This window comes from Aotus nancymaae, unplaced genomic scaffold (assembly GCF_030222135.1).
Source record: "Aotus nancymaae isolate 86718 unplaced genomic scaffold, 86718_ANA_hifiasm-v0.15.2.pri h1tg000033l, whole genome shotgun sequence".
NCBI classification, from domain to species: domain Eukaryota; kingdom Metazoa; phylum Chordata; class Mammalia; order Primates; family Aotidae; genus Aotus; species Aotus nancymaae.
The window spans coordinates 43,377,523-43,401,220 of NW_026988447.1; the positions used below are offsets into that span (position 1 = coordinate 43,377,523).

General features: G+C 40.6%; 2 protein-coding genes across 2 annotated transcripts in view; one reads left to right on the forward strand and one right to left on the reverse strand.

The window, feature by feature from the left end:
- Window positions 1-1,020: 1,020 nt before the first annotated feature.
- The window catches only part of AFG2A (AFG2 AAA ATPase homolog A), a 338,616-nt gene continuing 315,938 nt past the window's right edge, over window positions 1,021-23,698 (reverse strand). The window contains exon 16 of the mRNA XM_012473004.2: window positions 1,021-1,659. Within this exon, the coding sequence (XP_012328427.2) occupies window positions 1,483-1,659 (177 nt within the window). The 3' untranslated portion in view covers window positions 1,021-1,482. The remainder of the gene's footprint in view (window positions 1,660-23,698) is intronic.
- Window positions 15,178-16,580, forward strand: LOC135277792 (heterogeneous nuclear ribonucleoprotein A1-like). Its single transcript, XM_064383906.1, has one exon. It carries the CDS (start codon window positions 15,260-15,262, stop codon window positions 16,220-16,222), a length of 963 nt encoding a protein of 320 aa, XP_064239976.1. The 5' UTR covers window positions 15,178-15,259; the 3' UTR covers window positions 16,223-16,580.

Genomic DNA, 23,698 nt, shown 5'->3' on the forward strand with positions numbered 1-23,698 from the left:
GAGCTGTGGGAGTCTTCAGCTGCAGTGAGCTACGACTGTCACTGAATGCTAGCCTGAGTGACAGAGCAAGAACCTATCTCTAAACAAATGAACAAACAAAGAACATATGCTACCACAAAACTATAGAGCCCATTATTCTGATAATCAGGTATTTCTTGTCTGATGTGTCTTTTGGAGAATTTTCAAAGATCTACAGTGATCAAGTTTAAGTGTACACTCTTCCCATTGCCAGTTTCTGATATGAAAGTCAGAATATCACATTCTGAAAGCTTTTTCAAGAGTATTTATGAAGTATTAAAGTGTTAAGAAATCCTCAGGTTAAATAACAAGGAGCATAAATATACTATTTAGAATGCAACATAATATACTTAAGAGTTCAATTTGCCATATGTTTGAACTGAAAAGCTTACTGGTAATCTGAAAATATGTATAAGTAAAAACATGAGCACTTCATATGATTCACTAATAGCATTTTATGAAAAAAAAAAAAAAAAAAAAAAAAAAAAAACCCGGCCAGGTGTGGTGGCTCACACCTGTAATCCCAGCACTTTGGGAGGCCGAGGCAGGTGGATCACCTGAGGCCAGGAGTTCGAGACCAGCATGGCCAAAATGGTGAAACTCTATCTCTACTAAAAATACAAAAATTAGCCAGGTGTGGTGGTGCACGCCTGTAGTCAGTCCCAGCTACTCAGGAGGCTGGGGCAGAAGAACTGCTTGAACTTCAGTGGGGGAGGTCGTAGTGGGCAGAGATTGCACTACTGCACTCCAGCCTAGGCGACAGAGCAAGACTCCATCTCAAAACAACAACAACAACAACAACAACAAATAAAACAAAAAAACCCAAGCCTACTGCTCTAGGCTTAGACTGGACTGATACCTGCATTTTCTTTTCTAACTTTCAAAGGGCGTTGAATTATATAAAATATCTCTTTAAAAAAATTTTTTGGCCATAGGTAGAGATTAAGAAGGCTAAAGCAATAATGCATATGTGAATTACAATGAGAACACATACACACACATACACACACATTTGAGAAGGCCACATAAGCCTGGCTGGCACATTTGGCCATTTTACTGGCTGGCCTTCAAAAATAAAGATTAAAAAAATGTATCCAGATACAATTTCTATGTCCCTGTACAAAATTGATGCCAACAGGTTTGGCATTTTAGGAAGACACTCAAACAGATTCTGGAAAAAGAAGTCGCTTCATGGGATGAACAGACTAGGTCACAAATGAAAAAGCTAAACATTTGTTTTTTAAAACCACAAATTTCCAGATAAAACTGTTTGAAATTTATGTTCAGAGATATTTTCATTGTACTTACACGACTCAAAAACCTGTAAGAACCAAAGCCCCTAAATTCTACTGAACATATTTCAAACATTTTGCCTAATAAGAATTTTTTTAAACACTCTCAAAAAATTTTTAAAAGAAATTTTCTCTGGAAAGGATTTTCAGCATTTTGAATAGGTACATTTTCTCAGAGTGTATGTAGCCCACTCTTCTCTTGATAACCTTCATAAAAACGTCTCAATGACTCAGGAATTCTAGGTGTCACAATGCTCAAGGCTTGAGTGAAATGTCTTTTCATGATGAAATTGGCTTGAATGTCTTCTTCCAGAGCCAGAAGAGCTGCCTCTCTGCAGACGGCTACGATCTGAAGTTTTAAAAAATACGTAAATAAAAGGAGGTAGAAAACGATCAGTACTCTTTCAGAAACAATATTCTAAATCTTCATCTGTAGTACCTTCTACATACGCCCATTGCTCAAATTTATCTTCAAGAATTAGTCCACTCAAGTTTTCAAAAGGATAAAAGGTAATCATATAGAGCTTTTCTATTCTTTCCTTCATCCCAAAGCAATGTATTAGGTACACAGAACCAGGAGTGCCCAAAGCTATCTAAGAAGTGGCATTTGCTTTTAAGAGCATTTGCTCTTAACTGTAAAGGTGGGTAGCTGTGCACGCAGATACTTTTAACGCAGGATGGCAAAAGATGCATGTGTCCATGTGGCGGGGGGAGGCAGGAGCCAACGGTCAAGAGAGGGCAGAATGGGGAGATTTTCTGATAGAGTAAGGCCTTGCTCATCAACACACCTTGTCATAGCACAGAGTTTCCACATTCCTTTCAACCTTTGATGTATTACCAACACGTAAAAGCATTTCTTTATGTGTATCTCTTTAACAATTGCTTCAATCTTGGGAATTTCAGATAGGGTTGTCAACATTTACTTTGGAGAGTTGCATTAGAACAGAGAAGTGAATGCTGTTTACTCAGCCCGGAAAGCTGGAAGAATTGAAAAGAATCTGGGGAGGGGGCGGAATGGATACAGAGGGAGGAGGGAGGAGGTAGCAGGAAAACGGAAGGGGAGGAAGGTTCAAGAATCCCGAAATGTGTTTTTAAGCTCTCTGGACTTCAGACAGAGGAAGCAGGCTGATGCCAGTGTCATTCTAAAGACACATTACAGTGGTGAAAAGAGCTTGTGGGATGAAAAGAGATATTGTGATTTTCAGGGCAACAGGGAAAACAGTGATTGATATTGACTGCGCCCTTATATCGGTAAATGAAAGGGCCAGCTGAAACACATTTGTCCAGCCATTCAGCATATTTTCTCTGTTTGTTCACTCACTGAAAAGAGTTCCTCTGCTTATGCTGGGCTAATGGCTGCCAAAGCAGTTTAGTAGCTTTTTAGGGGATTTAGCAGCATGTTTAGGGAGCTTTGAAAAACATGCATAGATTTAGATGGCTTTGTCAAATTACGACAATGTAACTATTAGTTCTGGGCTTCATTAATGAGCGCTGAAGTTAACTATAGTGGTTATGCATGTTAATGTTTTTCTGAAAAAAGAGAGTGGCTATCAACTTGTTGAAGGAAAAAACAAAACTTCAAGGGATTAGTAAAACCACTTTATCACATGTTCTGGTGCAAAAAGAGTTCTTTTGAAAACAGGAATGTGATAATTAATAAGCACAGTAAAAGCCTGTGAAATGCCCAGCATGGTAAACTGGGCATTTCACAGGCTTTTACTGTGCTTATTAACTATCCATCCGATGGTTCCACTGTGCTCTAAGGGAACCTTGGAGATCTCTACAAAGGGAAGTGAAGGGACCAAGTGGGGAGAGCCCCCACCCACACCCCTCTGAGAAGCACTTCTTTCATCCGGACGAGAATTTGAAGCATTGGTTGCAAGGCTAAAAAGTCTGAAGAATCACACTGAAGGAGCAAAGAGCACTACATTTCCTGCCGGGTGGCGGAGCTCTCTGTCTGTCTCCTGCACACCTCCCTCACCCTTCATAGCTGAGACTCCCTCAGGGATGTCAGAGCCTGGCACATAATGGCTGGAAACATTTATTGAGCATCTACTATAGGAGTGGACAAATACTAATTACTGTACTAATTCGTTTGCTATATGACTGATATCCCCCTGTTTTTGCACAGTGCAGTGATCTTGCTAATAGAAGTATGCCTGAAGTCTGATGGAAACATATCAAACAGAGTGACCAGATGAGCATGTGTACCGTAGTAGCTGGGGTGGGGGTTGGATAAAGAGTGGGGGCTGAGAAAAAGAAAGGTAACCGAAAGGGTGCCTGGAACCTCTCAAAGTTTCTAGGATTTGGTTCACATGGCCAGATGGGTGGTTTACCCCACTGGCACATTCGAGGAAGGGAACCAATTGTCAGATAGGCTTCCACCCTCAACACACAGTAATCAAACTGGCAAAAGAAGAAATGATTGTATTCCTTTAATCACTGGAACCTCAGGGAGCCTAACAAAGCAAGGTAAAATAAACGTAGGTAGTATGAAGTGTTACATCATTAGGGCCTAGAAGGCTGTCCTTAGGGGAAGTATCCCTGGGCAATTCCGCTTTCTTTCCTTCACATTTGCTTCTATAGATTTTTCTATGAGCTATAATTTTTTTTATTTTTTGTGGCAGCTTACATGGTAGTGACAAAGTGGGTATTGGTGGTGAGTTACGGTCAGAGAAGTAGTGACCTCTTGAAATGTGGATGTTTGTAACTTAGGGCCTCTAGTGTATGTCAGTGATTGAGAAAAAGTCCCCTACTATATTTAGTACTCTCCTGACTCTTAATAAAACAATTCCATCTAGCTTGGAGAACTATAAAACTATGAGATATAGAAAACTTGGACAGAGTTTTGACCAGATCACTAATGTTTGGATTAGATAGGGATGACCTAGAGAACCTCTGAGAGTTAATGAAAAGAGAAACATGGGTACTCAAGGAACTCATATAAAAGTGTCTTACTCTGTGTAGAGGAAGGAGTGCAGGTGTCTGTATGTCCTAGGGTGGGAGAAACACTGAATTCAACACTTGCTTCAATACACATTACTCTGTTTCTTTTTATTTATAAAATGTTCTGAAGAGCTAGTCAATAAGGTAATCCTTTTCTGCCACTCTTACTCTCCTATCACATTTACTTAGCAATAAACAGCCAGTCAGTAACATAGGACACTACAAATAATTAGCCAGCCATTCTTTCGTCAACCAACATCCGCTGAATAGCTACTCTGTGCAATAACTATATGAAGCCAGGTGGAAGATGCAGGCATGTCTGGGACATAGCACCCCTCTTCCCATGCTCACAAACCAGTAGTAGATGCACAGAAGTGAAATGCTACGTGTGCCAGGGTATCAGAAGTACTGTCAGGGAGGCAAATGGAAAGGGCTTTAGTGTGGAGAGAAGGAATAAATTACAGCTTTGGAAAGCAAAGTGTGAAGGACAGAACTGAGACATGCATACAGGTAAAGGAAAGGATTAGCAGGAACAAAATGAGCAGAGAAACAGCAAGGTGGAAAGGAAGAAAACATGGATTACATTGAACTAGCCTCAGTAGACAGAATGGAGAATTTTTTTAAAAAAGAGTAATTCTACCATCAAATATAACCAAAATTAACAATGATAGTGTTTTCAAAGTCATGAGGGCCGCAATGACAGTGAAAGCTAGTCAGTGCCAGACCTCTCCAAAGCTCTAAAGCAAATCCACAAGCAGCTGATACACAAGCAGCTGACAGAGCGTAACTCCTAAAAGTTCCTTTTGTTTTTATTTTTTCCTCATGAAAAGGCTTCTTAGTGGAAATTCTAAAAGCAAAAGCATTGACTGGATTATTGGTTCTTTTCTCCTAACTCAAATAAAAAGGTAGATCTCGAAACAGATGTATTCTTAGGATGTCCGTGATGGCTGGTTTCTATTTGCTCTGGGAGCCACTTACTGTGGCATGAGTTCCAAGATATGATATAATACTTCCCGAGAAAAGTGCAGCTTTCCTGCTCATTTTCATGGCCCATGCCGCCATTTCCCTGAAGAAATCAGTGTCTGTACAGAAGCGTTCCATGGTCAAGTAAGTTTTGGGCAACACTATACAGGTTGAGTATTCCTTATCTGAAATGCTTGGGACCAGACATGTTACAGATTTTGGAATATCTGTATTCTGCTTATTGGTTGAATAGTTGTAATCTGAAAATCTGAAATCCAAAATGCTCCAATGAGCATTTCCTTTGTGTGTTATGTTGGTACTCAAAAGTTTTGGATTTTGGAGCATTGTGGATTTCAGATTAGTGATACTCAACCTGTATATATTCTGTTCCCCATGGTGCACAATAGAATTTTAAAGGTTTTACAAAGGCTAATGATGATGATCAGTTTGATTTTCTTTAACCCAATGTAATGGTGTGAAGGTTTTTCTCCGGAATTTATATGTTGAAACTTAATCTCCAATGCTACTTACTAGTATTAAGAGGTGAGGTCTTTGGGAGGTAATTAGGTTGTGAGGGTTCCGTCCTCATTGACAGATTTAGTACCCTTATAAAAGAAGCCTGATGGAGCTGGTTGGCCCTTCAACCACGTGAGGACACAGCTAGAAGGTATGTCCACAAGGAATAGGCTCTCGCCAGACACCAAATCTGCTGGCACCCTGATCTTGGACTTTCCAGTTTTCAGAAGTATGAGCAATAAAAATTTGTATTATTTATAAGTTGCCCGGTCTAAGGTGTTTTGTTACAGCACCATAGTGGACTGTGACACTCATTGTTTCCCACAGAACACTTCCCCTCCCCCGTTTCTGGCAGAATATCTATACATGGTTTACTGGTGATGTATGGCACATACTTTGGGAGATACCAAACAACTCACTCAGGGCACATTATGGCTCTTGCCTATTAGCATAGCTTTTTACTTTTGCTCTCCCCTATTTCAAAATAGAAAAAGGAAGGGGGTGGAGGAGAAGGGGAGAAGATGGGGAGAGGCCTGAGAGACAGAAGGAAGGCCAGTGTGTTTAATGGAGTCAAAGGGCAGCGACAGTGGCAGCAGCCAAAGCACTGACTTGTGCTCTGGATATATAAACGGTCAAGGTATGTTTGCTAAAGAGTTACTTAACTACAGGCACATTTTCAAAAAGATGCATGCTATGTGCATCTTTCCCAGATTTGGCCAATCTGCAGTATTTTTAGTTACTTATGTTTCATAAGATCTAGATAAGCAGTTCCCAACCTTTTTAGCACCAGGGACTGGTTTCATGGAAGACAGCTTTTCCATGGACAGGGGGTCACGGAGTGGGGGTGGTTTCGGAATGAAACTGTTCCACCTCAGATTATCAGGCGTTAGATTCTCATAAGGAGTGTGCAAGTTAGATCTCCTGTATGCACAGATCATAATAGGGTTCACACCCCTAAGAGAATCTGACGCCGCCGCTGATCTGACAGGACGTGGAGCTCAGGTGGTAATGCTTGCTTGCTCACTGCTCACATCCTGCTGTGCAGCCTGGTTCCAACAGGCCATGGACCAGTACCGGTGCATGGCCTGGGGTGGGAATCCCTGATCTAGATGTTGTCAGTTCTTCTTAAGTTCTTGGAATGAAAGAAAGTAAATAACTAAAATTGTTTAATACTGTGATATATGTTCATCTCAAGCAATGTTTTCAGTTTGGAGCACTACTCTGCATTTAGTTCTTTCTGTAGAACTAATTTCTAACATAAACTAGAAATTCTAGCAGGAATACAACTATGCCTGTGTTATTTTTGAGAGATGCTTTCTTAGGCATCAAAATTTATCCCATAGGAACAGGAGCTTCTTTGTTGTACTGTCACAGAAAAAAACCTGCCCTGGATTTGAGCACGATTTCGGAGCATTTACAAACAGTGCAGTAACATATAGTCATGTGTTGCTCAACAACAGGGAGATGTTCTGAGAAGGGCACTGTTAGGGGCTTTCGTTGTATAGATACGAGAGTGTCCTTCCACAAATCTAGATGGTAATAGCCCATTACACACTAGGCTATGGGGTCTCTCCTACTGCTCCTACACTACACAGCTGTACAGCATGTTACTGAACACTGTAGGCAGGCAGCTGTCACACAATGATAAGTATCACATAGAAAAGGTACAGCAAAAATAAAATATTATAATCTTACAGGACCACCATCATAATTTAATCCATTGTTGACTGAAATGTCATTATGTGCTGCGTGACTGTATATTGTTTTGGAGGACTAGAATGGAATTATTTAAATGGTGATTTATTGTCGCACTTGATGAAACTAACCTAAGATTATGGGATTTTCCTTTCTGTATTAAGCTTTGGAAAAGTAAAGTCTTTTCAGATAAATTTGCCAACATATCTCTCTATTTGGGAATGAATACTATAGAAACTGAGGGAAAAAAACCTTGAATTTAAACTAGGACCTTTCTCATTACTATCTATAAAGTTTGTAGGAAAACCTAATGAGGGGTGTGTGTGTATATACGTGTGTGTGTGTATCTCCACTGAATGCAGGGACCACCACAAAGCTCATCACTATGCTGGCATCACATTCAAAATGCAGATGGAGCTGGGTGTAGTGGTGTGGGCCTGTAGTCATGCTACTTAGGAGGCTGAGATGGGAGGATCACTTGAACCCAGGAGTTCAAGGCCAGGCTGGGCAACACTGCAAGACTCTGTCTCTAAAAAACAAACAAAAAGCAAAAGTAGATAATGTCTGGAACAGTTTCAGTGATGGGGGAATTCAGCTGAATTTTTCCCATGAGGCCATAAAGAACTCTGCTGAGATGTATAGGTGAATAGACAAGTTTGAATCACAGACTGTCTGGAATGTTTAACTGTTTAGAAAGAAAACCCTTGGTCGCTCAAGCTCCTTAACTACTTTGGCAAAAAGGATTTTGGAAGCTTTCCCCTAATCCCTTCACCATCTTGTCTTCTTCTCCCATAGGCTGCAGACTAGATCATAGAAATGAATTATTAACCAACTATCAGCAAGACTGCTTTTGCCATTGGGCTGTTAAAGAAAAAAAAACACAAAAAACAAAAAAAACCTTTTGGCTGGCTCTGTAAATCTGAGTATATAATCTTAATCAGTTTTGACTAAAAAACTGATACCCAACCAGCCTGGCTAACAGGGTGAAACCCCGTTTCTACTAAAAATACAAAATATTAGCCGAGCCGGGTGTGGTGGTATGCACCTATAATCCCAGCTGCTGGGGAGGCTGAGGCAGGAGAATCGCTTGAACCCAGGAGGCAGAGGTTGCAGTGAGTCAACAGCCATTGCACTTGGCTTGGCCAATGAGTGAAACTCTCAAAAAAAAAAAAGATACCCAAGCTTCAGAATATACACCTTTTTGCAAAGGTAAAACCATTATCTGTTTGTGGAAATGAGAAAATGAGACAAAAGACTAGCAGAGTGGGCCCAAGATCTCACTGTCAGAGCTGGATGAAGACATGCCTTCATTTCAGTGGCCATGACACTAATTTTTTTTGTGCCAACACGTCATAAATTTTCTTTCCATTTGTTCAGCAGTAATAACAGATCTGATGATTGAATATCTGACAAAAATATAAAACAACAAAGGCAGGACCTCACAATGTAAATGATTTAGGCATATTTGAAGTGAATTCCTAAGAGGTATGAAAGGAAAAGATTTTTAATGAAAATGTTTAGAAATCCTCAAAGCCACTGAATAAAATAGTAATTAGTTTCAAATGTGGTAAAAAAAAGTCAGCAATGAAAGCAAAGGGACATGTAAATATAAAATTTCATGCTATATTTTACATTTATATATTTTATGCTATATTTTATATATATAAAATTTCAAGCTCTCTAAAAAGCAGCTCCTTTATAACAACAATATAGCGATAACTGGATTACTCGAGACAACTCCACTTGTGAGCAGTGTGGGGAAGCAACTCCGAGGGATGAGAAGGCTCTTGACCATTGAACCTTGGGAAATCTAATTACCTCACTTTTAAATGCAAAAGGGCAAAAGAGGCAATTGTGCAGACTTCTGAATGCCATGAAGAATAAGAACAATGTCTTACTTCACTGTGGACAAAAATGAAACCTCTTATACATAGCCTACGGTTCTTTCCCCCAATTCATGAGACAAGAAGAGTTTAAACAGGTGGCTCAGTTTAGCAAAACAGAAACAGGCATATTGTGAAAATTAAAACCAACATGGTTTCTAAGCAAGCAGTAATAATTTTAAAAAACGATGTGATAAAGAGTAACAGTCAAGGCAAAGACTGCTTACCAAAAACTAATCAACAGGAAGGAAAACCTGAAAACGTTGGGCCCTATCTGGGTATTGATTCCCGCTGTGCTTTCACTCTTCCCCTGTTCTTTCCGGTTTCACAGTAATACTGGCTGCTTTTCTGCTGCATTGACTGATTAGAAATACAATTGTAAATTTAAGCAGTTGCTTCCATTTCCAGATAAGACCTGGGTAGTATCAGCACGTCCTTGGTATTGGCTGTAAACAGATTACTATAATGACAACAGGCAAACATACCCACGAGAGTGGCAAGTAGGCATGGGAAGAACAGACACCGCTGTAAGTGGGCCTGTGGAGGAGGGGAACTAAGAGCCGCTCCCTTCCAATAGGGATGCTGAAATTCTAACTTAACCTTCCTCACTACATTCCCGATGGCCTCTCAGAGATTATGTACATCCTCAAAGAAAGGTGGAAGGGTAATAAGGTCCGATGGTGACTTAAACAACTACCTAAATTCTTCTTGGTTCCTGTCACCCCCTCCCCACACTTCTGGCAGGCACAGGGAACACTTGGATCTGTGGAGAAAATGAAGCGAGCATTTTAAAATGTGCCAGAAGAGGAAAAGTGGTTCCTGATAGCTGAATTCACACACCTAGTTTAACCAGTATGCGGCAGGGCTGCTTAAAAGTTCATAGGAAAACTACATCTGTATCCTAGAGATTGTAATTTAAGAGTACACACAAGGTCATGGCCACGCAGCAATTTCTTGTGTGAGTGAGCGAACTGCACAGTTCAGGCTACGGTATCAGGAGGGACCAAGCTGGAGGAGAGAGACACCCTCACGTACTTTTTCCTGCAGCCGCACGCTGAATCCGCGCATTGCCAGAGATGATGTCTCTAGGCTCAGCCGTGGCAGCCTGGCTGCTGCCTCCGCTGTTTTGCATGAAGCAAGCACGTCTTCCACTGAGGCCGAAATGTGCTTCTCAGCTTTTTTGTATTTCAAGTGTACTAAATAGCTTTAAAGAATCTACCAAAAGAAATGGGCTGCAGTGCTTTAAAAAGTCTTAGGTATTTTCAAGAAAGTGGTTTTGTTAAAAAGCATCTTCTGTCTGGAACACCTGTGACCTGTTGAGCTTAATTGGGCTGCAGCTGGCGATGATTGTGGTGCAGCCGCTGGAGAGCCCAGGCGCTGACATTGTGTTCCCTCTGCTCACCCGCCCCTCGCTTTTCTTTTCACGTTCACAGCCTTGCGACCTCCTTCCCTGTGTGTCTGAGGGATTAGGAACCCAGTAGAGAGTGATGTCCTGCTGTTTGCGAACAGCATGCACTGGAGGTGCTTCAAGGAGGAGGCTACCTGGGAGATTATGTGCTCATGTGGTTGCAGGCCCATTTACCCAGGCCCATTGAGACCTGATGAAAGGTGGTTGAATGGCCAGGCATGAAAGATGTGACTGAAGGGAGCACAGCAGGCTCCTGGCTGCAGAGCAGCAGATGGAAGTCAGACTATCACAAGCACAAACAGCAAGGGGTGCCCCAAACTGCCAAGAAAGCAGCTCAGGAAGTACAATGGTGCTGGAGAAGGGAATACAGAGGTAAAAGCAAGCAGCACTTATTTTTAAAGTGCCACTTCACTAAAAACTGTTCAAGTGGTGAGTAGAGAAGTGAGTATTTTGGAGGACAGATTTCAGATTTAAGGAATTACCTAATTTTTGCTCTTGGGCTTAATTCCCTTGAAATGTCTGCAAAATAGGCTTTATGATAATTAATCCATCTGGGATTATGTTAAAGTCATACAATCTAGGATGCCATACATAAGAAAATAAAAATTTCTGTAAAGACACACTCAAAGCTTAATGACATCAGAGAATGGGAAAACTCTTGGTTGCTTAATTTTGTTGATTCAAAGCTGGTTTTGTTTGCTTTTGTTTTTAAAGACAGGGTCTCTCTCTGTCGCCTAGACTGGAGTGCAGTAGTTTGAACATGGGTCACTGCAGTCTCGACCTCCTGGGCTCACATAATCCTCCAGTCTCAGCCTCCCAAGTAGCTAGGGCTACAGGTGTGTGCCACCACGCCTGGCTTTTTTCTGTTTTATAGAGATGGAGTCTTACCATGTTGTCCAGGCTGGTCTCTAACTCCTGGCCTCAAGTGGTTCTCCTTCCTTGGCCTCCCAAGTGTTAGGACTATAGGCGTGAGCCATCATGCCTGGGCTTAACGTTATCTTGAGGTCTTTAAAATTTATAGCTAAAGTATATATTCAGTGTATAACCTTTCATTATAAACTTGCATGGTGAAGCCTAATTTTTGCTCTTTAAAATTTTATTTACTTATTTTAGAAGACGGGGTTGCAGTGTTGCCCAGGTTGGCCTTGAACTCCTGGGCTCAAGCAATCCTCTTGCTTCAGCCTTCCAAATAGTTTTTGCTTTTAAAAAATTTATAAAATCGATTATTTCACAGAGCTTTGGGGCTGAAAAGATCTTGAGATTTTATTTCATTGTTCCAGCATTTGCATCTGTGGGGATTTTAAATGTTTCTAACTTTAACTGAACAGTAGTAAGATTTTTAAAAAGTACTTTTAGTTTTAAAAAGAACATACCAATTGGTATGGTAATGGAGAGAAAAGGAACCACTGTGGTAGGAAAGGAGAGCGATAAGAGAACAAACAGATGTTGGGAGCCCCCTATTCATTCATTTATTCAAAAAATCTTGATTGACCACCTACAAGGTAGCAGGCACTGGGGAATACAACAGCAAAAAACAGTCTTGCTTTCATGAAACAAGGTGTACAAAAGCACTGGCTCATCTACCTAATCTTCAAGGTTCATTGCAAATGTTTCCACTGGGGAATCATTCCTAAAGGTGACCCCACTACCTCCCCATGCCTGTTTGTTTTAGGGTCAGTTTTATAGTCCCCCGGGTGCCTGTACTTCTCTGCCATATCGCAATTGTCAAGATATGGAGTTATTTGTGTTAAATGTCTATCTCCCTTCCTAGCACAGAAGTTCCATAAAGGCCCTGTAGCCTTGGTCTTGCTCTACTTCCCAGACATACCAGGTTAGCACATCACTTGACCTACCAATCTAGTCCAAAAAAAGGTCTCTGGCTGAGATCATCCTTGAACAAAGATATAAACTTGTTTTTGCCTTACAAAAAAAAAATACACACACATTCACATACACACAGAGGTGGCTCCTGCTGGGACAACTGTAGTCCGGATAATTGTCTACTATGGACTAAAAAGGCAAAAAGATATCAGGCACAATAAGTCATCCTATGTTGAGGTTTGTATTTGTGGGCCTTTGTGGGGCTAATGACCAAGCTGTGGCCGGAAAGCTGACAGCGCTGGAGGAGGCACCAAACTTTGGGTAAAAGCACTCATGTATTGGGAGAGCTTGAGGTTGGTCCTGGACAAAGAGGAGAGGAGGACACGGGATGTCTCTGGGAGAAGAAAGCAAGCAAAGTTAGCACTCCTCCCCAAGTCTAGAGCATCTGAACCTCCCTGCTGGTGGTCTGGGAGCTTGGGAGGAAGCTGCTGGGGGGAAGGTGTGGACAAGTGTGTTAAACTGGTTTTGATATTCCCCATGTTTCCTCATCTGTCAGATTTCTTTACTGCCAGTCCTCCCATCTTGCCTCACTGATCCACACATAAAGCTGCTGCCTGTGAAACGCTGTAGGTTCACCTGGGTAGTCTAGTTTGGGATTCTGGACTCTCTGAGTACTTTTGTGGTGTATGTGGCAGGGGTGGGTGTGAGCTGTTAGAGCCTGTCTCTTTATATCCAGTCTGAATCTGGAATGCGCTTCTTGTACTACTTTCCCATTCTCCAGTCTGGTGTTGGCTGGCCTGAGCTAATCAGCAGATTTGCTTGGCATCCCTAAAATCATTTGAAGAAGACAGCATGGTGTTAATGGCTATCTGTGTTAAATAGGGAAAAAAATGACTTGACAATATGTAGCTAGCTAAGAGGCGGTGAAGATAGGTCCTCATGAATAACCAATAAGTATACCATTAGCACATGACAGAGAGTGAGAAGAAAATATGATTATGTATATTACACTTATTTTATGGATGTCATACTCATTGACAGTGGCATGTTTCCTGGAAGAAAGCTCTTTTTTTCCCCATCTAGCATATAAATAAATGTGGATTTAAATTAGGTAAAATCACATCATCCCCATCACATAAGATATTTTGAAAATATCCAGTATATATTCATGTATCTTCTTTATTTTTATATTTTTAAGTTGGTCTCTGCTTCCTCTGACTGGTAACACTTATGTTGTTTATAAGCCATTTATTAGAAGCTCACATTATATTATTTTAATTTCAAATAATAATAAAGCAATCTTGTCTTTGTTACATTAACTAGATACTATTTCAAGTGGTGTTTCACTAGTTTTGTGTGTTTGTTGGTCATATAGTAAAGATTCTTAACTTAGAGTCTATGGATATTTAGATGGATCTAAGAATACACTGAAACTTATGAAAACATATACCCATATATAAATATTATAAATTTTTCTATAGAGAAGGTTCAAAACTTTATAGTCTAAAAAGGATCCAAAACCAAAAAGGGTTAGGAACCACTGCTCTATCGTAACTATATTTCAAACCTTCTTAAATCCTCTGAATGCTTCATAATAATACCTGCTTTCCCCTTTACAGATGACGTAGGCCAGAATACAGTTTGGTTGCAATTGTCACAGTTGGGGAGTACAGGAAATACAAAGTGGAGCTGCTCATGCTGGAGGTGAGTGGGTTTTATTTTTGTAGATCATTCTCTTGTACCCTAGAAAATGTCAACAGCTGCCTGAGTATAACTAAATTCTTGTTTAGATCTTTACCAACATGAAGAGAAACCTAAAGACCTGTGTCTTATTTTCATCTATTTTTTAAAAAATAGGGTAATACAACTGCAAGTTTAAGCACACTAGTTAAGGAATGCAAAATCGAAGTTCCCAAGATAAGATTAGACTTTACAAGTGGCATGTATTAACTATGTGTAATTTCAGTTAACTGGTGAGTGAATTTAAATGCATACAGGTTTGGAGGTTTGATAACACTATATACTGGGTATTTAGAAACTGAAGAAGTTGTTTCCTTATCTGCAAAATTATATGGGCGGTTGTCTTATAAGGAATGAGGTATACTCTGAACTCTTATTTTCTGCATGTCCACTAAAAAGGAAACAAAGAAAGGGAAATCTCTGATTTTACTGATCTGAAAGCCAATAGTGAGATCTAGCTGTTGCATTTTTAACAACAAAAAAAATTATATATGTGATGTAACTGAAAGAAATGACACATACGTGTAAAAAGTCACATAGGCCAAATTTTCATTACAGTTATTCTTTGTTCAGGCAAAGATGGAGAATAAAGATGATTCAGGTTTCGAAAACTTTAACCAAAATACCTACGCATTTTTTTCCTCTTCTGATCATTATCTATTATTTAATATATTATCAACCTAAATGTTCTTTCTTAACTATTATTACCTATACTATTTTGCAAGAATGCTAATAAGAGAATAAGGTTCGTATCCAGTTCAGCATTGAGAAAAGCCAAAGTCTCCTAAGGAAAGATTTAAAACTGTCCGCTTGTTAAGCCACACTAAAAATTATGAGAAAGAGTGTAATAGCAGGCCACAGATATGGAAAAAGTTGTAGAAAAAGAAGGGTGTAGAGATACGTTCGTCAGTTTGCTCCTTTCTGCCCGTGGACGCCGCCGAAGCAGCATCGTTAAAGTCTCTCTTCTCCCTGCGATCATGTCTAAGTCAGAGTCTCCTAAAGAGCCGGAACAGCTGAGGAAGCTCTTCATTGGAGGGTTGAGCTTTGAAACAACCGATGAGAGCCTGAGGAGCCATTTTGAGCAATGGGGAACGCTCACAGACTGTGTGGTAATGAGAGATCCAAACACCAAGCGATCCAGGGGCTTTGGGTTCGTCACGTATGCAACTGTGGAGGAGGTGGATGCAGCCATGAATGCAAGGCCACACAAAGTGGATGGAAGAGTTGTGGAACCAAAGAGAGCGGTCTCAAGAGAAGATTCTCAAAGACCAGGTGCCCACCTAACTGTGAAAAAAATATTCGTTGGTGGCATTAAAGAAGACACTGAAGAACATCACCTAAGAGATTATTTTGAACAGTATGGAAAAATTGAAGTGATTGAAATCATGACTGACAGAGGCAGTGGCAAGAAAAGGGGCTTTGCCTTTGTAACCTTTGACGACCATGACTCTGTGGATAAGATTGTCATTCAGAAATACCATACTGTGAATGGCCACAACTGTGAAGTTAGGAAAGCCCTGTCAAAGCAAGAGATGGCTAGTGCTTCATCCAGCCAAAGAGGTCGAAGTGGTTCTGGAAACTTTGGTGGTGGTCGTGGAGGTGGTTTCGGTGGGAACGACAACTTTGGTCGTGGAGGAAACTTCAGTGGTCGTGGTGGCTTTGGTGGCAGCCGTGGTGGTGGTGGATATGGTGGCAGTGGGGATGGCTATAATGGATTTGGTAATGATGGAGGCAATCTTGGAGGTGGTGGAAGCTACAATGATTTTGGCAGTTACAACAATCAGTCTTCAAATTTTGGACCCATGAAGGGAGGAAACTTTGGAGGCAGAAGCTCTGGCCCCTATGGTGGTGGCGGCCAATACTTTGCCAAACCACGAAACCAAGGTGGCTATGGCGGTTCCAGTAGCAGCAGTAGCTATGGCAGTGGCAGAAGATTTTAATTAGGAAACAAAGCTTAGCAGGAGAGGAGAGCCAGAGAAGTGACAGGGAAGCTACAGGTTACAACAGATTTGTGAACTCAGCCAAGCACAGTGGTGGCAGGGCCTAGCTGCTACAAAGAAGACATGATTTAGACAAATACTCATGTGTATGGGCAAAAAACTCGAGGACTGTATTTGTGACTAATTGTATAACAGGTTATTTTAGTTTCTGTTCTGTGGAAAGTGTAAAGCATTCCAACAAAGGGTTTTAATGTAGATTTTTTCTTTTTCTTTTTCTTTTTTTTTTTTTGCACCCATGCTGTTGATTGCTAAATGTAATAGTCTGATCGTGACGCTGAATAAATGTCTTTTTTTTTAATGTGCTGTGTAAAGTTAGTCTACTCTGAAGCCATCTTGGTAAACTTTCCCAACAGTGTGAAGTTAGAATTCCTTCAGGGTGATGCCAGGTTCTATTTGGAATTTATATACAACCTGCTTGGGTGAAGAAGCCATTGTCTTCAGAAACCTTGGTGTAGTTGAACTAATAGTTACTGTTGTGACCTAAAGTTCACGATTAAAAGGGATTACCCAAGCAAAATCATGGAATTACTGGTTATAAAGATGATTGTTGGCACATCCTATGCAATATATCTAAATTGAATAATGGTACCAGATAAAATTATAGATGGGAATGAAGCTTGTGTATCATCCATTATCATGTGTAATCAATAAACGATTTAATTCTCTTGAAAAAAAAAAAAAAAAAAAGAAAAAGAAAAAGAAGGGTGTATGAAACTACTTGCTGATCATGAATAAATCTTGTTTCAAAATTTCATTTAAAAGGTGTAATTAAATTATCACTTGATAAGGTTGTTTTGGTATTGGAAATGCAGCAGTTGGTATACTTGAAGAACTAAGGGTGAATTTTTAGATAATTAGTCTAGTTTTTAAAACCTAAAGACATAAAGTTGAGTAACTTAAATTGAGTATGTACATTTATACACTTTACATCATCATTTTAACTAAATGAACTTTCTTCAGATTTTTAGCCATCAAAAAAAAAAGTATTGTTGGAAACAGACCAGTAGACCTTTGTAACTGAGCAGAAATTTTTCAGAGATTTGAGTCAACTGGACACAAGGGGATTATGATACAATAGAGACTATTTTGCAGTCTCAGTCAATGTACTCTCTATTATGAATGATAATACATACACATAAAAGCACCCTATAATGTTGTAAAAAGGAGGTAATTGAAACAAGTGCCAAGAATTTCCTCTCTAGGCTGTACTTTTTCATTTGGAAGTCTAATCACTAAACTTTAGACAAGCTACACCTTGGTAACAAGCATCTCCATTTTAGCATGCTGGCATCTAACTGGAAATAAAACCAGACCAATTTTGACAGTGTATTCAAGATATCTTTTGTAGACATTTTAAGTTACACTGAAGAATGTGAGAGCCAGTAGAAACTCTTTTTTTTTTTTTTTTTGAGATGGAGTCTTGCTTTCTTGCCCAGGCTGGAGTACAATGGTGCAATCTCGGCTCACTGCAACCTCTGCCTCCTGGGTTCAAGCAATTCTCCTGCCTCAGCCTTCCAAGTAGCTGGGATTACAGACGTGCGCCACTACGCCCAGCTAATTGTTGTGTTTTTAGTAGAGATGGGGTTTCACCATGTTAACCAGGCTGCTCTTGAAACCCTGACCTCATGATCCGCCCACCTCAGCCTCCCAAAGTGCTGGGATTACAGGTGTCAGCCATCACACCCGGCCTGAAATTCCTAATTACTTCACAGATCTGTCCTACTTCCTACCAACTCCCTTCTCTTTGAAAAAAATATATCTATATCCATATGCACGCGTGCACACACAGACACAGACACACACACATTTGCAGATGCATATAAATTCACAAGATGTGGTGTAAGTTTAAGCATTGTACTGAAGTGTGATGTGCATGTTACCATCAGTAGTTCCAAGGCCTAGCACTTGTGAATCTTTTAAAATTAACAAGACTGTTAAGATCCTATCACTCTGGCAGCAACCTGGCAAAGCTGTGCCTTTAACAAAAGAATTCTGTAATAAAACGAGATTTTACATGCTGAAACAAAATATTTTAAAACATATTTCTTCTGATTGCTCGTTTTAATAATATCTATGGAATTTAAAACCCACACACACATCAACAAATGTTCCCATGGAAAGTTACATTAAGTTTTGGGTTACCTTCAGAATTATTAATTTTATATCAGTCTTTGAATGAACACTCTTGATTTGTTTTCTTTAAGAAAAATCCCAAGTCCTGAAAAAACGTTAAGGCTATGTACCTTTATGTGACCAGGGTAACTAAGCAAAGGGGACTCATGAGTGGTTTTTACACTATATCCTGTGAACGTCTCTGAGCAAGGTAGACTAAATTCTGCCTCAGCCACTCCTATTTATACAAATGTGTGCAATCAGTTGTGACATCTGTTGTATATTAGGCCCGAATGGCTAGGGATGGAAAGCCAATTTGAATCTTGAGGAATTTATTAAAATGATATTATTGGGTCGAATTGAACTTAAGGAAAGCAGTGTGGCTGGGCCTCAGCAGGCCAGCTGGAAGTAGGGACTGAGATGCCATTGGGATTCTGTCTCCATGGTTTTTGTCTCTGCTTCTCTCAGTACTTTGGCCTCACATGACCAGGCACATTGCTGTGTTTTACATTTCACAGCTTCACCCACAAGAAAGCCCTCATTTTCTCAGTTCCAGTAATCAAAACTCTACAGAAAGTCTCTAACTGGCCCAGTCTAGTTGTCACTATGATGAGGGCAAATTGAATTAGGTCATTTCCTGTGCTCTAAATAAACTAGATGTCAATAGAACCTATCACAAAATAATAAAAGCTATTTACAACAAACCCTCTGCCAATATCATACTGAATGGGCAAAAGCTGGAAGCATTCCCTTTGAAATCTGGCACTAGACAATGATGCCCTCTCTCACCACTCCTCTTGAACATAGTATTGGAAGTTCTAGCCAGAGCAATCAGGCAAGAAAAAGAAATAAAGGGTATTCAATTAGGAAAGGAGGAAGTCAAATTGTCTCTATTTGCAGATGACATGATTGTATATTTAGAAAACCCCATCGTCTCAGCCCAAACTCTCCTTAAGCTGATAAGCAACTTCAGCAAAGTCTCAGGGTAAAAAATCAATGTGCAAAAATCACAAGCATTCCTATACACCAATAACAGACCTAAAGAGAGCCAAATCAAGAACAAACTGCCATTCACAATTGCTACAAACAGAATAAAATACCTAGGAATACAACTAACAAGGAACGTAAAGGACCTCTTCAAGAAGTACTACAAACCACTGCTCAACGAAATAAGAGACACAAACAGATGGAGAAACATTCCATGCTGATGGTTAGGAAGAATCAATATCGTGAAAATGGCCATACTGCCCAAAGTAATTTATAGATTCAATGCTATATCAAGCTACCATTGCTCTTCTTCACAGAACTGGAAAAAAACACCTTAAGCTTCATATGGAACCAAAAAAGAGCCTGCATAGCCAAGACAATCTTAAGCTAAAAAACAAAAAATAAAAAACAAAACAAAGCTGGAGGCATCACACCACTTCACTTCAAACTATACTACAAGGCTACAGTAATCAAAACAGCATGGTACTGGTACCGAAACAGAGATACAGACCAATGGAACAGAAGAGAGGCTTCGGAAGCAATGCCACATCAACCATCTGATCTTTGACAAACCTGACGAAAACAAGCAATAGGAAAAGGATTCCCTATTTAATAAACAGTGTTGGGAAAACTGGCTAGCGATATGCAGAAAGCTGAAACTGGACCCCTTCCTTACACCTTATACAAAATTTAACTCCAGATGAATTTAAGGTTTAAACATAAGACCTAACACCATAAAAACCCTAGAATAAAACCTAGGCAATACCATTCAGGACACAGGCATAGGCAAGTACTTCCTGATTAAAACATCAGAAGCAATGGCAACAAAGCCAAAATAGACAAATTGGATCTAATTAAACTTAAGAACTTCCGCACAGCAAGAGAAACTATCATTAGAGTGAACCAGCAACCAACAGAATGGGAAAAAATTTTTGCAACTTACCCATCTGACAAAAGGCTAATATCCAGAATCTACAGAGAACTTAAACAAATTTACAAGAAAAAAACAAACAACCCCATCAAAAAGTGTGTGAAGTATATGAACAGACACTTTGCAAAAGAAGACATTTATGGTGCCAACAAACATATGAAAAAAAGCTCTTCATCACTGGTCATTAGAGAAATGCAAAGCAAAATCACATTGAGATATCATCTCATGCCAGTTAGAATGGCGATCATTAAAAAATCAGGAGACAACAGATGCTGGAGAGGATGTGGAGAAATAGGAATGCTTTTACACTGTTGGTGGGAGTGTAAATTAGTTCAACCATTATGGAAGACAATGCGGCGATTCCTCAAGAATCTAGAAATAGAAATACCATTTCACCCAGCAATCCCATTACTGGGTGTATACCCAAAGGATTATAAATCATTCTATTATAAAGACACATGCACACGTATGTTCACTGCGGTACTATTTACAATAGCAAAGACTTGAAACCAACCCAAATGCCCATCAATTATAGACTGGATAACGAAAATGTGGCACATATACACCATGGAGTACTATGCAGTCATAAAAATGGATGAGTTCATGTCTTTTGCAGGGACATGGATAAAGCTGGAAACCATCATTCTCAGCAAACTGACACAAGAACAGAAAACCAAATACCACATGTTCTCACTCATAAGTGTGTGTTGAACAATGAGAACACATGGACACAGGGAGGCGAACATCACACACCGGGGACTGTTGGGTGATGGGGGAGCTAGGGAAGGGAAAGCAGTGGGTGGGGGAATTGAGGAGGGATAACATTAGGAGAACTACCTAATGTAGATGACAGGCGGAGGGATGCAGTAAACCACCATGGCATGTGTATACCTATGTAACAATCCCGCACAATCTACACATGTACCCCAGAACTTAAAATATAATAAAAAAAGAAAAAGAAAAAAGAAAACTGCCTGCCCTAGTAATACAGTTTCAGTGATACACTATACTCCTAGTCATATTGGCTTCAACACAGTGGTAATATGTCCCTTTTTCTTTTCCTCCCACCACTTAATCTGACCAAGTCTCCCAGATTTGATGTTGATTTATGTGGGATCATGTGTATACTTAGAAATTACAATCCTGTCTAGATGGGGTTAACTAATGGGTAAAGAATAGGTTTGGAAGGGATTCTAATGGTTGTACTTTGTCCTTTGCCTCATCATAAGGATAAACATATTAGATAAAAACTTAGTGGTGAGCCTGTTCATGTTCCCAGTACATTACTTCTATAGCTGGCATTTGATAACTATATTCACTGAGTTCTTACTCACTGAGCCACACTAAGGCTATTTATAACCAAAGAAATCTTACCGAGTCTGTGTTGCTCCCCTGCCACCCTCATCAGAGCTGGTGCTTGCATCTGCTGCTGGGAGACCAGAGGACAGGTCAGTTCAGTTCAGCTATGCCCAACATTACTCCCCTCTGAAGCTAAGAGTGGAACCCAAGCCACTGCACATCCTGCAGACCTGTCCACAGCCTGTGGCATCAGAGAACTTCTCCAGCTAGCTGATAAGAGACGTGGGTGACCAATTCTCCTCTGAAGGAAGAACCAAAGTTAAAGGTGAATAATCACAGCCCAAACTGAGTGTTAAAGGGAGAGTGCTGGAGCCTATCACAGAGTTCACTGGAAGAATCTATGACACACACACAAAATAAAGTAACAAGAAGCTTGCAGACGTCAAACCCTGAGAGGCTTAAAGTCTTTGGAAAGGGTAGGTGGGAGTACTCTCAGCATTTCTAGGTCTTGTGGCAGACTGTTGGCATCTGAACTCAGGCAGAGTGTCTCTGCCCTTGTGAGCACAAGTACGGGAGTGGACTGTCATTTGGGGACTTCTTGAGGACACTGCCTTGTTTACACAGTGTCCTTTCCCTCTTGCCCTAAACCTGAGCTGTAGTAGCAGCTGCCATATTGGTGCACACAGGTTGTGGGACTTTGTTCTGCTCAGGATCCTTCAACCTTTTGTCTCTTCACATCATTGAATCCCTTGCAGACATTCCCCATCACCGGCCTGGATTGTGGTAGCCCATACAGGGTGGCTATACCTAGAGAAGCAGCAGGATTTACAGCAGTCTGGTCCTAAGGGACTGCCACTCCTAGGGGAAGGAAAAGGGTACCACATCAAGGGAGCACCCTGTGGGACAAAAGAAATTAGCATGCAGGCTTTGAGTCCTAGAACTGTCTGTCTGTGGGAAGTTTCCTTCAGCAGAGGCACAGATGCAGTGCTGGGCTAAGTGGGGAAAGACTGTGGTTCTACCCCAGCAATTTGGTAGCCCTAGTGCTCGTGAAGAGACCTGGAGAAGGGGACTTGTTCTACCCTTCACCTACCACTGCAGACGCAGCTGGGCCTTCTCCACAGGAGCTTGGCATGGGTGCACCTATAGATGGCCTCTCTGGAGCACTTTGGGGTAGGGTCACAATCCCTCTCTACATGAATGTCAGCATTTCTGCAGATCCACAGAAGTGCCTTGTCTGATCTGAATATCCAGAACATCAGGACAGGAGTGTTAACAGGAAGGTAGATTGTTTCTGTGCTGGTCTGGAAGAGAAGCTGAGGTAGCTCCCTCCCTTTCTCCTGCAAAGACCTCAGTGCCTTTCATGGAGTGCTTCCCTGGTTGCTTCTGCCACGGCTGGGACTTCTGTCCACCGCTGGGACATTGCATATATCCACCTGCTTAAGCTGCAGCTGGTTGTCCGTCTGTCCCTCCCTCCCTCCCCCTCTCCCTTCCTTCCTTCCTTTCTTTTTTAACCTGTGAGTACCTCCTAATGGTCTGAAAGCTGAACTGTTCAACTCAGTGAAAAGTATTCTGGGAAAAAAATTTAAAAGTGCACACCACTGGGGAATGGGGCAAGCTTCATGGGACCTCTGCCATGCCAGCCCCACAAGACAGTGAAGCTGTTCACATACCCAGCACACTGCTACTATAACCAGCATTTGAGAAAGCCACCGAACAAAGATGTTTTATAACCAAGGAATTTGTAGAGTCTTTGCCACTGAAAGCACTCAGAGCCTAAGGTAGGTGACTATAAACTACACACATTAAAGCCATATCCTCAGGGGGAATTTTTTTTAACCCAGTAGAATAGAGAATAAATTCAAATATAGTAAGAAAAAATTGTCTGCCCGAATGATAAGGAAACAGAAAAATAATTCCGGCAATATGAAAAAACAGAGTTCTACAATACCCTTTAAAGATCTCACTAACCTCCCAGCAATGGATCCAAACCAAAACAAAATCTTTGAAATTCCAGATTAAAAAAATTCAAAATGCTGTCTATTAAGTTGCTCAATGAGATCCAAGAGAAAAATTGAAAACCAACATAA

Coding starts and splice junctions, on each gene's coding strand:
- LOC135277792 (XM_064383906.1), top strand. CDS start 15,260: ATGTCTAAGTCAGAGTCTCCTAAAGAGCCGGAACAGCTGAGGAAGCTC.